The sequence below is a fragment of the Rhinolophus ferrumequinum genome, chromosome 17 (assembly GCF_004115265.2).
Source record: "Rhinolophus ferrumequinum isolate MPI-CBG mRhiFer1 chromosome 17, mRhiFer1_v1.p, whole genome shotgun sequence".
Lineage (NCBI taxonomy): Eukaryota > Metazoa > Chordata > Mammalia > Chiroptera > Rhinolophidae > Rhinolophus > Rhinolophus ferrumequinum.
In genome coordinates this window covers 6,949,992-6,965,948 of record NC_046300.1, presented here as the reverse complement: position 1 = coordinate 6,965,948, position 15,957 = coordinate 6,949,992, and the positions used below count along the sequence as shown (strand labels likewise).

At 54.7% G+C, this 15,957-nt stretch overlaps 4 protein-coding genes across 5 annotated transcripts in view; 1 reads left to right on the top strand and 3 right to left on the bottom strand.

Moving 5' to 3' along the window:
• Positions 1-419, bottom strand: part of RHOA (ras homolog family member A) — a 49,430-nt gene extending 49,011 nt beyond the window's left edge. Inside the window, exon 1 of the mRNA XM_033131747.1 lies at positions 239-419. The gene's annotated coding sequence lies outside the window, so the exon portion shown is untranslated. The remainder of the gene's footprint in view (positions 1-238) is intronic.
• A 210-nt stretch (positions 420-629) lies between these two features.
• TCTA (T cell leukemia translocation altered) lies at positions 630-3,966 on the top strand. The gene is made up of 3 exons (XM_033131748.1): positions 630-1,077; positions 1,427-1,481; positions 2,606-3,966. Exons 1-3 carry the CDS (start codon positions 855-857, stop codon positions 2,646-2,648), a joined length of 321 nt encoding a protein of 106 aa, XP_032987639.1. The 5' UTR covers positions 630-854; the 3' UTR covers positions 2,649-3,966.
• A 360-nt stretch (positions 3,967-4,326) lies between these two features.
• Positions 4,327-9,369, bottom strand: AMT (aminomethyltransferase). The gene is made up of 9 exons (XM_033131737.1): positions 8,914-9,369; positions 8,644-8,811; positions 8,027-8,107; positions 7,066-7,197; positions 6,585-6,663; positions 6,149-6,294; positions 5,878-6,058; positions 5,348-5,503; positions 4,327-5,246 (listed from the first exon to the last, which is right to left on the bottom strand). Exons 1-9 carry the CDS (start codon positions 9,196-9,198, stop codon positions 5,068-5,070), a joined length of 1,407 nt encoding a protein of 468 aa, XP_032987628.1. The 5' UTR covers positions 9,199-9,369; the 3' UTR covers positions 4,327-5,067.
• A 138-nt stretch (positions 9,370-9,507) lies between these two features.
• Positions 9,508-13,735, bottom strand: NICN1 (nicolin 1, tubulin polyglutamylase complex subunit). 2 transcript variants are annotated; one of them, XM_033131745.1, is made up of 6 exons: positions 13,500-13,735; positions 12,218-12,394; positions 11,850-11,963; positions 11,317-11,388; positions 10,875-10,979; positions 9,508-10,801 (listed from the first exon to the last, which is right to left on the bottom strand). In XM_033131745.1, the coding sequence occupies exons 1-6, from the start codon at positions 13,629-13,631 to the stop codon at positions 10,760-10,762; spliced, it is 642 nt and encodes a 213-aa protein (XP_032987636.1). In that variant the 5' UTR covers positions 13,632-13,735; the 3' UTR covers positions 9,508-10,759. The 2 variants fall into 2 exon arrangements, with proteins under 2 accessions (XP_032987636.1, XP_032987637.1); XM_033131746.1 differs by lacking the exon at positions 13,500-13,735 and adding an exon at positions 12,760-12,908.
• Between the last annotated feature and the right edge of the window lie 2,222 nt (positions 13,736-15,957).

Below are 15,957 nucleotides of genomic sequence, written 5' to 3'. Positions count from 1 at the left end.
GGTGGGGCGGGGGAAGGGGCGCGGGAGGCCCCGGGGCGCGCTTCCGGGGACTACGCGGGCGGGGCCGCCGTTTCGGGGAGCGGGGTCCGGACCCGGAGTCAGGGTCAGGAGCCAGGGGAGGCCAGCCGAGAGCAGCAGGTGGGGCGCGGCCGCGGCGGGGCGACGGGAGGGCGGCCGGAAGAGTGCGGGGCGGGCGGGCCGAGGGGCCGCGACGCCAAGAGGAAACCTTCTCACTCACCTCAGGCAACGACTCCGAGTCCGGCCTCTGCGCGCCGAGAACGCTTGTCCGCGAGTCGCAAGCTCGGAGACTAGGGCGGGTGGCTAAGGAGACGGCGGCGGACTAACGAGAAAACCGACGGAGGACGGCGGGCGGCGGGAGGGGAGCGCGAGCGGAGCGCGAGCGAGCGAGGGCGGGTGGCGGTGGGAGGGCGGGGAGCGACGTGCGCGCCCCCGGTTGCCCAGCGGGCTCGAGCTGGCCCCAGTCGCGGCCCCGCGCACGCGCGCGCATTCACAGCTCAGCCACGATTGCTCAGGAGCGCGTCCACGCCCTAACAGCAAGGCGCTTAACCAATAATTGCAACCGCGTGAGGCATCACGGGAACTCCGGGGCTATAAAAGACATGGTTGCTATTTTGTACTGCTCGAGTCACTCATCCTTTAAGTGAGCAGGGTGGGGCTAGTTGCGCGTGCGCGGTTCTACTACTCCTCCCAAACTGCCAACTCTGCGCGCGGGCGAGGTAGGTTTGCCTTGCTTGGGTTCACGCGTGCGCCCTAACGGGCTTGGTCCCGGAAGACCAGACGCCTGCGCTGTGGGAACTACGGTGACAGTCCTCCGGGTGGGACGCAGGCCAATCATGGCGGATACTTGGTCCGGGCAGTCCTTGCAAGCTCTGCCGGCCACGGTGCTAGGCGTCCTGGGCGCCCTGGGCAGCGAGTTCCTGCGGGAGTGGGAGGCGCAGGACATGCGCGTGACCCTCTTCAAGCTTCTGCTGCTGTGGTTGGTGTTAAGTCTCCTGGGCATCCAGCTGGCGTGGGGGTTCTACGGGAGTACGGTGACCGGGCTATATCACCGCCCAGGTGAGGCTCCCCACCAACTTCCGTGAGCTGGCCGCCCCCAACCCTCAGGATTGTACCATTGGGCTCCCCAGAACCCCCTTAGACTACACTGGTCCCCTAAGAACCTTATCGCAACTTAACGCAGTACTCTTAACTAATGCCAACATACCATTTCACGCCAGAAACCCCACCAGACCACCCATCACATCATAATTCTTACCTTAAACCCTCATCGGACAATACCACTAGCCCCTTAGGTCCCCCACCAGACTCTCCAAATACCTCTCTAGCCTCTAACCTGACCTGGGCTGATGCCTGCTCAGATCCCCAAGCCAACATGCTGCAGCTCTGGATGTGTTCCTGCCCCCAGGTCTGGGCGGCCAGAACGGATCCACACCTGATGGCTCCACGCATTTCCCTTCGTGGTGAGTAAATCTGTTGCCATCTCAACCCCATGCCTAGCAGGGAGAGGACACTCCTGTGCTGGGGATGGGACGGGAGTGCTCAGGGTAGGAGTCCACCAGCTTTGTGGCCTTTGCAGCAGGCTCACAAATAGAGCTCAGGCTTCAAGTGACAATGATGTCTGAACAATCCATCAGGATGTTGTTCAGCAGTCTGTGGGGTGGGGGGTGTTATTGTGACAATTTCAGAGAAGAAATGTCAAGTCCCTTGGATTCTACTCCACTGAAAGTCACTAGTTGGAAAGGTGGCAGCCTCTGTCCTTAGTACCAACTGTACCATTCTCTGTTCCAACTGGCCTCATCAGGGTCAGCCTGCTCATCTGTGAAACATGAACTCATTAATCAGGGCATTCATTCAGCTGCTCTCTGAGCTCCTTCCACCTGGGAGGAGCCCTGCTATGTCCAGAGAACAAGGACAACCCAGGCCCTACTCACAGGGGGAGCCAGATATTTGAAAGGGGAGGGCAGCAGTGCAGGGATGAATATGGTCAGAGAAGATTTCTCCAAAGAGAGACACCTAAGCGGAGGGCAAAGGCTAGGGGGTGGTAAAGTGTACCAAGCAAAGAGAATGGCTAGAAAAAGGGCTGGAGGTAATGCAAGGGTGACATATTGGAAAAACAGACAAAGATGTGATGCTGAAGCTCAAATATGAAGGCATGGAGGGACCTGCAAAGCACTAGTCTTTTGGGAGCTATTAAAGGCCTCAGCCATGATTAGGCCATGACCTAACCTAATTTGTCTTTTTGTCTGCCTGCCTCATGGCAAGTACATAAAGGAGGCCAACGGAGAGAGCAGGAGGCCAGATAGGAGGCCTGCCACTCCCCAAGTTTTTTTCTTGGGCAAATGGAGAAGGATGGGAACCATCCCCATCATAAGGTGGGGAACCAGAAGGAAAAACAGGTCTACAGGGGAAAGGTGGTGGGCTCCAGGGGAAACAGTGTAGGCTGTGGGAGCTCAGCAGAGAGGTTTAGATTGTAGTGTGACCTTTTTGAGCCCAGCTCAGCCCCTATGAAGGGGCTAGAGAAAGCCAATCTCAGACTGTTGTGCTGCCCGTGGAATAACCCCTCTCTTCTCTCCATCACTTTTAGGGAAACAGCAGCAAACGAACCTCTCAAAACCCACAGAGAATAAGGGAAGGCAGCAGAGGGGTCTCCAGGGACATCACCGGGTCTGCTGGCTCCCACACTGGGTTCTGCTAACCAGACCCCAGGGATGACTGCAGGGGGGTCAGGGAGTACTCCAGTGCTTGTCGGGGTGGGCCTCCACTGCCCTTGGCCTTTCCTCCAGCAGCCCCACGCACTAGGCCAGTAAAGAGCTTGCCTCAACCCTGATCTGGGGGCCTTAGGAGAGAAAACATGTTCCTCCCCTCTCAGGGGTCAGTTTAGGAGAAGCCTCTGGGTTGGGAAGGTCCATTTTCTGTCTTGGCTTTTTCCTGTCCCTCTACCCATCCCCCTGGGATATGACCCCATAGAGATTTGTCCGAGAGGAAGCCTGAGGTTGACCAGCTCTGGGATTTGTAAGGGAAGTCTGTTTTCCCCTAAGCCCCAGGTTTCCTGAATTTAGTTTTGCTTTGTTGGCAAGGAGCCAAGAATCTTGGCCTGAACACAGCCTTATACTCTATGGCCACTTAGCTGGACATCCAAGTATAAGGCAGGGGGCAGCTGGCACCATCCAGATGTGGAGGTACTAAACACACACCTCCCTGGTGCATCCAGAGCTCTCCATGTGTGAGCCTGGCTGTGGAAGTTGTCTTTTCCCAAGCATCATACTCATGTTCCTCTCAATTCTTCTTGGAGGGAAGCCGGGTGTCTGAAAGAGGCTAAGCCCCAGGCGTGACCTTCCACCCCCACCACGTAAGTGCCCATGGGGTTGTGGGTGTGAACCCTGCCCGCTCAGATACTAAGCTGTTAGTGCAGAGCGGCCCCACCCTGCCCTGCCGCTTCATCACTTGCCATCTTGACCTGGAACCTCAGGAGCTTCATTGTAAGAGCCCACGGGCTCAGCTGATCCCCACTAGCACCATCTCAGCCCCAAAGAACCCTTAAGAGGGAAGAGCCACTGGCTCGGCAGGCCTGCTACTTCCACAGTGGGCCAGGGGGGCTTCCAGAGGTGTGGGTAGCAAACGGCAGTTCCTGAAAGCAGTGCGGCCCTAGACCGGCCTCCTTCCCTGATGGATGTACTTCTGCCTGCTCCTGCTGGGCCACCAGCTACTTGTGTCCCGCTGCCTGCTTCCGCTCTGTTAGATGTCACATTTCCATCTGGCAGCCTTTGCAGCAGAGGTGCACTGGAAACAGGAATACCCAGCTCTTGCACAAGTACTTAGTCCAGAGTTATCTTCTGGTTGGCAGGATGGTGGTTTTGCGGCTCCAGGCCTATCCACTGATACCACACACAGAATCAGGGTCTCACATTCCACTCCAGGCTCATTAAACATGGCTTATCAAACATGGAAGTGCATCAGTGGTGTGGTTATTCAGACAGGAAAAGGGTGTGCATGCACAGGGGAAACGAGGGGGAACACCCCAAGGGCCGTTGCCCCTCAGCACCCAGAAATTAATGACTTGCAGTGGAAGGGGGAAACACCAGATGCTTCTCACAGCCCTCCAGCAGACAAGAGTGGGGTCGGTGGGAACGTGGACCGAAGAGGTGACACCAGCTACCGGAAGCAACAGTGCTGTGTGCCCAACGTGGGCACTATATTAGTTCTTATTGACCTGTCCCTCTCAAGGGGAAACTGGGCCAGGAAGTCAGGCATTGGCCTGGCACCCCAGCAACCCTGTAGGCAAAGGACAATGAAGGTAGAGACTGGCAAGAAGGAAGCTCGTTTAATGTTTTTTAGGAGTCAGTGGAGTCTGGTAATGGGATGCAAGGGCAAAGGTCAGCGCAGGGTAAGGCGAGTCCAAGGAGAAGGCCCAGCCTGCCCTACAACAGCCCTGGGGCTCAGAACAGGTGGTGAGCCTGGCATGGTTTGGTACTAGGCAGCAAGCTGGGCCAACTTGGGAATGTGGAAGAGTGAGTCTGCCCCCTCGGCCATCCCCGCGTTTACACACCGGCACAGTAGCCCTCCTGGGCCAACCCTCTGTGAGTCAGGAATCATTCCTGCCCAGGGAGAGGCAGCAGTCTGCATTCATGGAAAGTAAACTGGAGGAGGTGGCCAGCCCTGCCCAACGTAATAACCCTTTGCAGTGTGAGAAACAGTGGTGAGGTAGGTTAGGCAGACTTTATCCTAAAGGGGAGACTTTGCTGCACCTGCACCTGGCAGAGTGGAAGGGAGAGACACCAGAACTGGTGCTTCTCATAGCCCTCCAGCAGGCAAGAGTGGGGTCAGTGGGAGCAAGGGCTGAAACAGGACACTGGGTGAGCTGGTCCGTCACTGAGAATTGAAATTGAAGGACAAGGGGGTATAGATGATGTGGCCCCCTTAACCAGACAACCAGAACCAGCCTGCACCCTAGCCATCTACCCTCTGCTTCAGCTTCCTGACTAACTCCTTATAGAATGCCCTCCAGGGCAAGGCTCCTAGAGGGGAGGGTATGGTCTGAAGCCATCCTCACTTGAGAGTGTAGTAGTTTGTGGGCACAAAGGGCATCTTGCTAACCACAGCTGTTTGCTGTTTCCGCCGTACTTCTACCAGCAACCGGGTACCGGGCCGACTGTACTCAGAAGGCACATAACCCATCGCCACATTCTTCTTCAGGCAGGGTGAGGGGCAGCCACTGGTCACAGTACCTATCCAGACAGAGGCCGTGTGTCAGCCCTGCCCTGCCAATCCAGTGCCCCCACCCTCCTGGGGAAAGGACAGGGCTCCCCAACCTTCCTGGTGTACCTACCAATCACGGTGCCCTCTGTACTCAGGATGGGGCTGTGTGCCCGCATAGGAGCTCCCTCACACATTAACCCCACACGCCTCCGCTGCACCTTGCCCTTCAGCTGGGGGATGATGACTGCAGCTCCAGGAAAGTCCATGGCAGCTCGGCGGCGCTTCCCTGAAGCATAACACACCAGACTCAAGCCACAGTCCATACGACCCCTGGCTACAAGGACCCCAAGTGACATCTATTCAGCATAGAGGCCCTGTCACTTCGACGCCCACAGGACCCATCACTCCCCTGCCATGTAGTCAGTCAGCCACCCACCTTCCGCCCCCTGGTCTGAGAGGCCATGCTGCCCACCTCAGCCTGCTGAGAGTCCTCTGTCTAATGGGCAAAGCTATAGTGGCACCTTCAGGGAATGGAGACCTGGGGAGGTTGAGTCACTTGCTCCAGCCAACAGAACCTTGGGAGCAGTCACAGGCTGGCTGGTCTCATTAAGAGCCACTCCAGCCTTCAGCATGCCATCCCTGAGTGCTAGCCCAGCTCACCCAATGTCCAGCTGAGGCTGCCTTCCACAGGTGTGGTGTGTTCGTCGATGTCATTCCCATACAAGCAGAGGCCTGCCTCCAGGCGCAGGCTGTCCCGGGCCGCCAGCCCTGCCAGCTTCACCTCTGGGTTTTCCAGCAGAGCTTTTGCCAGGCGGACTGCCTCAGCTGCTGGCACCGAGATCTGAATGGGACACCAGAGAGCCGGTGGGCCACTGGCCCCAGAGTCCTGTGCCCTGCACTACTACTACCCTGCACCCACTTCTTGACACACCTCCACACCGTCCTCTCCTGTGTAGCCACAGCGGGTCACGCGGCAGCCGGACACACCAAACACCTCCATCACAGCACTGGTCATGAAGGGCAGTTTCCTCAGGTCATCTGCCACGCCATCCTGTAGCACCTGGGCCGCAGTGGGGCCTGAGCCCAGAGAGCCAGTGACCAAGTATCCAGGTCCCAGTGCCCCTCAAAGCTGAACTGTAACCCTTATTTGGGGATCAGAACAAGCCCTGACCAAGTCTTCTGCTGCAGGTGGGAGAAGATGCTCTTGCCTACGGCATGAAGTCTTGGGGCAGGTAGAGGGAGGGCATGACACCCAGCTTAGAAGATAGCATACAAACCTCACAGCACCCACACCTTCCTCCTGGTATGGCCTCTGTGCGAACAGTCGAGGAAGCCAGTAAAGCCAAGGCCGGCACCTGGCCACTCACCTTGCAGGGCTAGCAGGGCATTATCTACCACCTCCAGGCCCACATCACTGCCCATGTTCTGAAGCTCCCTGACTTTGTCCTGAAAGGAAAGACAGAGACACTGCATCAGCTTCTGGGAAGACAGAAACACCACACCACCCATGGGCTGGGTGCTGCAGAGCTGGGCAGAGTAGGATGGTTCTGTCACAAGGTTGTGTAGCTGCTAAGTGGTGACCCAATCCCAGCTCTAATGCCAGGCTCCAGCCCTCCACCCTCACCAGAAGATGCTAACTTAGGGGCCAGGATCAGCTTCACCCCCCCTACCTCCTCCACTTCCCCACCACTGACACCGGGCATGCGCCAGGGAGGCCCCACTCTGGCCTGCTGTTCATTCACTCAAAGACCCACTGTCTGAGTCCCTTTTCCACACCAGGTCTGCCCTGGACACCAAGGATGCTGCTCTGCGAACGACAAAGGCGGTACCCAAACACGGGGGCTCTACCTGCATGAGAGCCAAGTCCTTGTCCCAGCAGCCAGCATTGGACACCACGTACAGGTGCCCTTCAGAGGTGTTGGTCACAATCAAGTCATCTAAGATGCCTCCAGCTTCATTGGTAAACAGCGACAGGGTCCCCTAACACCAAAATGGAGCATCTTTGCTTCCAGGTTCACAAGGCCAAGGTCAAGTGTGAGTGAGACACACAGCTGGGCCCACTCAACCACCACAAACTCATGAACAGGGCTGGGAAGACGTAAGGAATAAGGCTGGGTCAGCCCAGGCCCCTGCCCAAGCCCAGAGTTTTTGATCCTCATGCATTGAGGACATTTGCACCCCTTCCTACTCAGCACTGAGAGCCCCGTGTCACTGTTAATCCAGGATACCCAGGACTTGCTGTTTTATCCCACTCAGACCTAGAACAACTCAGCCCATCCTCTAAACCTCAAAAAAGAAGCTTCAAAGTCCATCTTGATCTCATATGCTCCACAGCAGCAAAGCCCCAAAATACTGTGAGGCAGTCCTCAGCCTCCACACTGGATGGACAAAAAGCCTGAGGTTGAGGTCACGGGAATCCCTGGGGGATCTTGTTAAAATGCAGGTTCTGATTCAGCGGGTCTGGAGCAGGGCCTGAGAGTGTATTCCTAACAAGCTCGTAGGTGATGAAAAGGCTGCCTTAGGGACCAGACTTTCAATTGTGAGGGGTTAGGCCACACGGAAAGTCAGAGAACAGGACACAAATCTGGGTTTCTGGCCTCCCAGCCTGATGTGTGAGGATAGGATAGGCCCCTCCCTGCAGATGGTTGGGTGTCTGGCCATGTCTCAGGGACTCAGTCACCCAAGAATGCAATCTGAGAAGCTATGTCTGATCCATCACTGGGCCCCCAAGCCTGAAGGAGGGAGTCTGCCTGCTTGCTGGCTCATGACTAAACACCCACTGAGCAGAAATGAGAGAAGAGGGGCCCACCTGGTTTGGCCTTAGCTCTGCAATATCTCCAACCACTAGACTTTCCATCAGCTTCACCCGGTCACAACCGTGTATCTTGGTCTGGGAAAGAGTTCAAAAGCTTCAGGACGCTGCAATAGCTCCAATCTTGGCCACGAGGCAAGGAGGCGTCCTTCCTGCTGTCCACAGCACCGTCCCACCCAGCCAAACTGCCTGACCAGTCTTTTGGTTCTGCAGGTAGAAGTCCCCACTTTCTGATTCCCCAACATCTGCCAATATGGGAAGGGGTACAATCGGGGAGGGGGGGGCATTTGAAAGCACCCAACACCTTCCTGAAATACCCACTTTTCCAAACCAATACCCAGTACAGTGGATGAAAATGGGTGCCAACCCTGGAAACCCTAGAACATTAAGGCACGCCACTAAGTGGGAGCAGGCTGGAGAGATTAGAGAGGAGCTGATCAGGAGAACTTCTGAGTTAATTTCCTGGGGGCCATAGCCGATGACGCCCGAGACCTCCAACTCTTCTGACATGGCGGCCCTTGGAATTCAGCTCCCAGCGAACAAAGCTCAGGGTTGCACCACTGTGGCTGGGGAGGAAGCCCTGGTCCAGAGACTGGCTTGCTCCCTTGGCTCACCTGTAGCATGTGGGACACATCAAAGAGCGAGCAGTGCCTGCGTGTACGTAGGTGTGAGTCAACGTGGCTGTCCTGGTACTGCACTGGCAGACTCCAGCCTGCGAATGCTACCATCTTCCCGCCATGGGCCAGGTGAAAGTCATAGAGGGGTGTCCTGCGGAGCACATCCTGCGGGCGGCCGGGCTCAATGCCACCAGGGTCCCAGCCCCCAGCCCGCTCCTTCCCCCACCCTCCAAGATTAGCATCATGCCCCAGCACCCTCTATCCCACCTGTGAGCCACTGAGCGGACGGCCCGGGACCGAGGGGAGAGGCTGCCCACGCAAGCCCAGGCGGGCCACCATGCTCACTACTCGCTGCATTGTTACCGGCGACCAGTGCAGCCGACGCACAGAGGCCACCACTCTGTCAGGCACGCTGGGAGATGTAGTCCGGGCCGGCTTAGTCAAGTCTCCCACAAAGGGGATCAGAATAGGGGCGGGCAACCCCAAGAGCAGGCGGGGCTTTAGAGCACACAGTGCAATGGGTCCTGGCTGCAGGGAAACAGCCCCAGGCATTAACAGCTGATGAGGGCGGACTGGGCTTGGGTCCAAACCCTTTAAGCTGCTCAGAATCACAGCTGGGGGCTTGACCTCCCACTGCTCACTGTCCTGCCTCCAGGGGCCAAAGTTCAGCAAATAGTGGAGAGGACAGAATTGCACATTTAGGACATCAGGAGAGTAAGGTCAAATGGGAGGGGAAGGGGTGGAGAGGACACAGGAGGGAGAGCCAGCCTGGCAGACAGAGCACCAGATGGAGTCACCTGGGCTCTTGTGAGTGTCTCCAGCTCTCCCACTGGGCGGACACAGGCAGCCAGCACAGTCATGTATTCCACAAATATTTATTGATCTTGCTGCACGAGAGGCCCAGTGCTGGGTGCTGGGGACACAGCTGTGAATGAAGCACAGTCCCTGCCACTCCAGGGACCTCCCCTCTCACACACACAGAGGGCGGCTACTCCCTGAGCACAGGACTATGGTCATTATCCTCTCAGCAAAAACTGAATGGAGCTAAGTAAATGTCCTGGCAGGGAAAGATGCCACCTGCAAGAACCCTGACAGGTGACAGCAGAGAGCTAACCTTCCTCCAGAAAGTTGTCAAGCTACACAAACGTCCAATTTTCCAGGTCCAACACATATTGCAGTACTATCTTAGCCCCAAGGGGCAAAGCCAGGAAACACCAAAGAGAAGCAGGATTTTCTTATAAGGAAGAGTAATCTGCCTTATACAGCAGCTGGCCTGGGGATGTAGAGGAACTTAGCTTTTTAAAAGACACCAGTGAGAACCCTCACCTGGACCCACCCCCCACCATGATCCCTCACCACACTGAGCAGGACTTTTGGAAGGGAGCACCTGGGAGAAAGGACGAGGATGTGCTTTGGGCTACATTAGACGGCAAACAGGTTTCAGGACTCACTCAGGCCCCAGCCTTCACAGGGGCACCTGCCCAAGATGGATGGGCAGACCCATTGGAACACACGTCCAGGTGCCAGCTCAGAGACCAAGGGACCTGGGCGGCAGCCCAAATCCCCAGCTTTGCTCCATAGGAAGGAAGCAGCAGTTTAGACAGGAAATTTCTTTTTGTGGGCATAACACAGAGGGAAAGAAGACCAATAGGGGGTGCAGAAGGAAGAAATGGGGCTGTTGTTTCTCCCTCAAGCTGCCAAGCTACAACAGTGCCATGGCTACAGCAGCCTTCCAAGGTGAGCTAGATAGGGCAGGTTCCTGCCCACTGCACTCAGGTGAGGGAGCAGGCAGAAGACAGGCGTGTGCACATCAGCAGGAGGGCAGAGGGCACATGGGGATTCTTAGTGAGTAGAACTGAAGAGTTTTTAGGGCAGGAAAAGGAGGAGTTTAGGGTTGCAATCAGGCGAGGAGAGTATACCCCCACTGGGAGCTCGTGCTGAAGCACCACAGTGAGCCCAAGCCCCCAAGAATCTTCAATCTGTGAATGTGGCCCAGACAGAATAGACATGCGGGCAACATTTGGAATGCACAGGGAAAGCACTTCGGCCTCTGGTGGCCCAAACCAGGCCTGGACGGGCACGGAAGCTCAACATCTGGGTTAAGAGCCACAGCTCAAGTGTAGGAGAGCAAGTTCAGGTCATAACAGCCATCCACCTGCAACACAAAAGACCATCAGATCTGACCCACTCAGGGTGATGGAAGCCAAGCAGAGGAAGTGATCACTCACATCAAAGCGGCCGATCTTTGTGGAGGTGTGACTGGCCCGGACCATCTCCGTCAGTGCCCACATCTGCTGCACCTCAGAGGATACGCTGCTGGGGTTTGGGAGACCCTGCTCCAGAAGGAAGGGTCAGTGGCTATGGGTCTCTCCCAAGCAGTGCCCTTACAGCTCCAGAGAAGCCAAGTTGGGCTATGGAACCCTATAGCTGAGACCAGTAACATTCCCAGATGACTTGTAAAAAACATGAGTTTGGGGCCTGATGTGAAGGAAGTGGCCCAGCCCCACACAGAAATGCCTCAAATCCCATGGAACTGCTAGGAGAAAGATGGCACAGAGTGAACCAAGGGCCCTGGGTCCAGCCCAGATTCTTGCAAATGGGGGCCCACTTGGGCATGTGCTAGACACGAGAGCTATTCATACATGGTTCTTACTCAGGGTGAGGGCTTACCTCAAGGTGGGGAGCGGGCTGCTCACAAGGCACTGGGTGGGACAGCCACTTGGGAAAGGTCATGGAAGGACTCTGCAAAGCAAAGGCATACTGCTCTGAGACAGGCAGAGGAGGAGAGCCCTGAGACCAGATTCCAAGGTCCTGGGAGCAGAGAGAAGGGCCACTGAGCCTCGGACACTGGGAAAATCCTGTTCAGGGGTCCACAGAGGCCCAAGAGGCAGTCAGACTACCTAAGCTCTTCTGCTATGCAGAAGGAGGCCCCAGGAACACAAGGAAGAGAAGTATCTCCCAGCACCTGAAGGCTCCAGCTCTGAAAGAGGCAGGTGGTCCCAAAGGTTAAGGGATAGAGGGACATGGCCTCACCTCACATCATGAGTTTCCGGCATTCAAACCTGGCTAACTTCCATGAAGGCCTCCTTCTGGGTCTCACCATCCTTTCCCATCCACTCCCACCCCCACCCCCAGTTCTCCCAGCCATAACTAGGAGCCTCCTGGGGAAAAGGCCAGCCAACACCTCTGCGCTAGTCACTTACCTTCGGTCCCTGCTGGTAGATCTGTAGCTCCTCCACTGTGAAAGACAACCACAGTGGTGATGGCTGTCGCAGAATCAGGCGCAGCTCCAGTACTCTGGACATGTCACACAGCATCTGACACATACACACAGACAAGGACCCAGCGAGGGCCCAGCTCACTGCCCAGGAGCCTCCCAACAAGCAGTGAGCCAAGCTGCTGTCTCCCAGGCCTTTGGGAAGGAAAGAACAGTAGTCCCTCCAAGGTACTTCCCAAAGAGCCATAGCCCGGGCCAGCCTTATCCCCCTTCTTCCCTCCTGGTATCCTGGTCTCATTCCCAGGCCCCCTGTGAGCCCTCATCTGGGCTGACAGGCCATGAGTCCCAGCTGACCTGGTGCTTGAACAGCGATACATACTCCTGGGCTCCCTCCTCACTGTGTGGGTCAGGCATCAGGCAGTAGTCCCGCAGGCAGGTCACCCACTTGACTGGTGTGTGCATCGAGGTATACTGGCGAACACGGATGCTCAGAAAGGCTGTGTAGTAATTCTTAAACGTGATCTCCTGCAACTAGAGCACACACAGTCCACCATGACGAATCAGACCCAGGCCCAGGGCCCGAGAGACTCAAAGGCATCATCTCCTCCTGCCCTCGGGAATGTTCTCTTCTGCCAATCTAACAAGCATCCTCTGGGGCCCAAAGACAATTTTGTTTTCCTAGAGGAGATCACAGTCATATAAACCACAACCACAGGTCTTGCCACATGCCCAAGACGTTGCCAGAGGTCAGAACCCTAACTCTAGAGGAGACAGAAAATGTACAGATGAGGCCTGAAGGGGGAAGAGTTCACCAAGTGCACCAAGAAAGGAAAGGCAGAGAATGTAAAAGTAGCATATAACATTGAGTAATTCAGCCTTGCTGCAGCTGTTCTTACCACTGGACGCTCCTCAGAATCACCTAAGGAAGTTTCTGAAAAATACATAGGTGTACAGGCTCCACCCCAGACCTACTGAATCAGGATTTCGAGGGTTGGGTCCTTTAATGAAATTTCCCAGTGTACAGTAAGGAACAGCTTGGGGAAGAACCACACTCTATAGGACAAAGTGCATGGGGCCGAGAGGCAGGCAGAACACAGAGTGGCCCTGAATGCCAGGCCACCAGAAAGTGGACTTTGTCTTCTGTGTTGAGGTCCTGCAGTGTCCAGTCACTCTGCCAACTGATGCGGAAGTGCAATTAGAGATTGAAAATAAGCCATTGGGAAGATCCTGATGAGGGATGAGTTGAACCTGACCTACCGCAAGGACTGTAGGAATGAGCAGGAGGCAGATTTTGGGGTAACTTATTGTGTGTAATGATCCCCACCCAGGGGCCAGGGACAAAATGACCTCTCCCTATATTTGGTTCACAACTGTATTTCCAGTACCTAGCCTACTACGTGTCTTGGCACTTCCCTGTCAACGCTGCCCTGGACATGGGGGAGAGATGGCGTACAGAACAGGACAAGAAACTGTGTCCTAGTAAATATGTGTTAACTGAAGGAATAAATGGTTAACTGATTCGCAAGGGCGAGGCCAGTATTGAGGCTTTATTAAAAGATTCAATGCCTGGGACACGCCCGAGTTCCCAGGTCAGCCCCGCCCAGAAGCCCCGGTCGCGCCCACAGGGCTTGCTCACCTCGAAGGGCGCGACGCTGGGGAAGGTGACATCGATAACCAGCACGCCAGGCCGGCCTTGGGAGGTCCGCACATCGCCCACTTGCAGGGCCACGGTGCCTTTCACATGGCAGGGCACCAACACGCGGGACATGGTGCCAGCGGCCAGGAGCAAGCACAGACGCCGATCCTGGCCTGGGACCGCTGGTCTTTCTCGGCGTCCCCAGCCAAGCCCCCAAAACTACAACTCCCGGGAGGATGCGTGCTTCGCAAGCCCAGCCAATCACCAATGCTCAGGGCGGGCCGGGAGTCGGAAGTGCCTGCGGAAGTGCTCCTTCCGCCAATCACCGCGCGAGCCTTCGAGAGCCACTCCGTACTTGCCCAGAAATGGCACAGTGCTTCTGTAGCTAAGCGCTTATGTAGCTAAACGGTCCCCCGGTCTCCCTCCGTTACTTCCTCTGTGCAGGGCGGGCGTCAGTTAACTGTGTAAAAACATGAGCACGAATCATTATAAGTGCCTGGTCGACATTAATTGCAAAAATGGATATATATTTTAACTACTACTTTTTTTTTTAACAAGGGAAGGATTTGAACAGATACCGTAATTCACAAAAGATAAGTAGCCAATAAGCCCATGAGAAATGCTTAACATGATTATTAATCAGGGAAATACAAATTAGAACCCCCACACAGCCACTGAAAAACAGGCTAAGTAAAATTAAAGACTGGTGTCATGCAGGATGGCGTGTGGGGTCTCTGGTCCCGCTCCCCACATAAGAATGCGGGATATGGTGAGGCCAAAAAGGAACACCCACAGAGCCATAGCTAGGAGAGTCATACCACTATATTCTCTCTGGCGGCTGGGTTGGAGACACAGGAAGCAGGAGCCACACTATCTGCAACCTGCCAGTTGCTTTTCTGCCAACCAACCCCACTCGCTAGCTGCAGTCCATGCTTGCTAGTTCAGCCACCATCCTCTTGCTAGCCTCCATTTTCGACTAGCGAAGCCACGGCAGTAATATTAGCGGCCAATGGCTCACTGGTTACAGCTGACTGCCAACTAGCCACAGTTGGTGGCCATCCAATCACAGTTGATGGCCATTTACTACCTCAGCCAGCACTTTTCCATGTGAGGCCGAGAGCCTGGAAACTGCACTCCTGGCTCTGTCCCAACAACTGGCAACGATGTGGAGTGCTGGTAAGCGTTATTCAATTCCTCAATTTCTGGCCGTTTTGATAAAGTTTGGCGGTTCTTTAAAAACTAAATTTAGGGGCCGGCCCGGTGACTCAGGCGGTTAGAGCTCCATGCGCCTAACTCCGAAGGCTGCCGGTTCGATTCCCACATGGGCCAGTGGGCTCTCAACCACAAGGTTGCCAGTTCAACTCCTCGAGTCCCGTCCCACAAGGGATGGTGGGCAGCGCCCCCTGCAACTAAGATTGAACACGGCACCTTGAGCTGAGCTGCCTCCCAGATGGCTCAGTTGGTTGGAGTGCGTCCTCTCAACCACAAGGTTGCCGGTTTGACTCCCGCAAGGGATGGTGGGCTGTGCCCGTTGCAACTAGAAACGGCAACTGGACCTGGAGCTGAGCTGCGCCCTCCACAACTAGGACTAAAAGGACAACAACTTGAAGCTGAACGGCACCCTCCACAACTAAGATTGAAAGGACAACAACTTGACTTAGAAAAAAGGCCTGGAAGTACATACTGTTCCCCAATAAAGACCTGTTCCCCTTCCCCAATAAAATCTTTAAAAAAAAAACAAACTAAATTTACACCTATATTATGGTCCAGCCATTGTACTCCTAAGTAGTTGCCCAACAAAAATGAATTGAATGCATACGTCCACCCATGGGCTTTATTCACAACAGCCAAAATTTGGAAATAATTCAAATGTCCAATACATGAAGAGATAAACTAACTTGGTATATACATACAATGGAATACTGCTTAGTCAACAATAAAAAATTAACAAATCCAAATTAACAAATCCAAGTTAACAAAACCACTATCAACAGATGACTTAGTGGTTATTGTTATTGTTACTATTATTATCCTGCTTTGTTCATTCAACACTGCTAGGAGCTTTCCCCACCTGGATCAGAAACTTGACCCAAGAAGAGGGGATGTTTCAGTTCAGATCCGAAGGCTGGAAAAGACCAAAGTTCTGGCTCAAACAATCAGGGAAGAGGAGTTTCCTCTAACTCAGCTTTTTTGTTCTATTCAGGTTTGCAATTTGATTGGATGAGGCCCACCCATATTAGAGAAAGCGAAGTGCTTGACACAGTCTATTCAAATGTTAATCTCACACAGAAACACCCTCACAGACACAGAGTCAAAATGTTTGGCTAAATGTCTACATAACCCATGGTCAAGTTGACACATAAAACTAACTGTTTGAAAATGTCCACATATTTGTGACTTTTGTTTTGTTTTCCTTCTCTTACTTTTATTTCTAGTTTCATTTATTGTGATGAAAAAA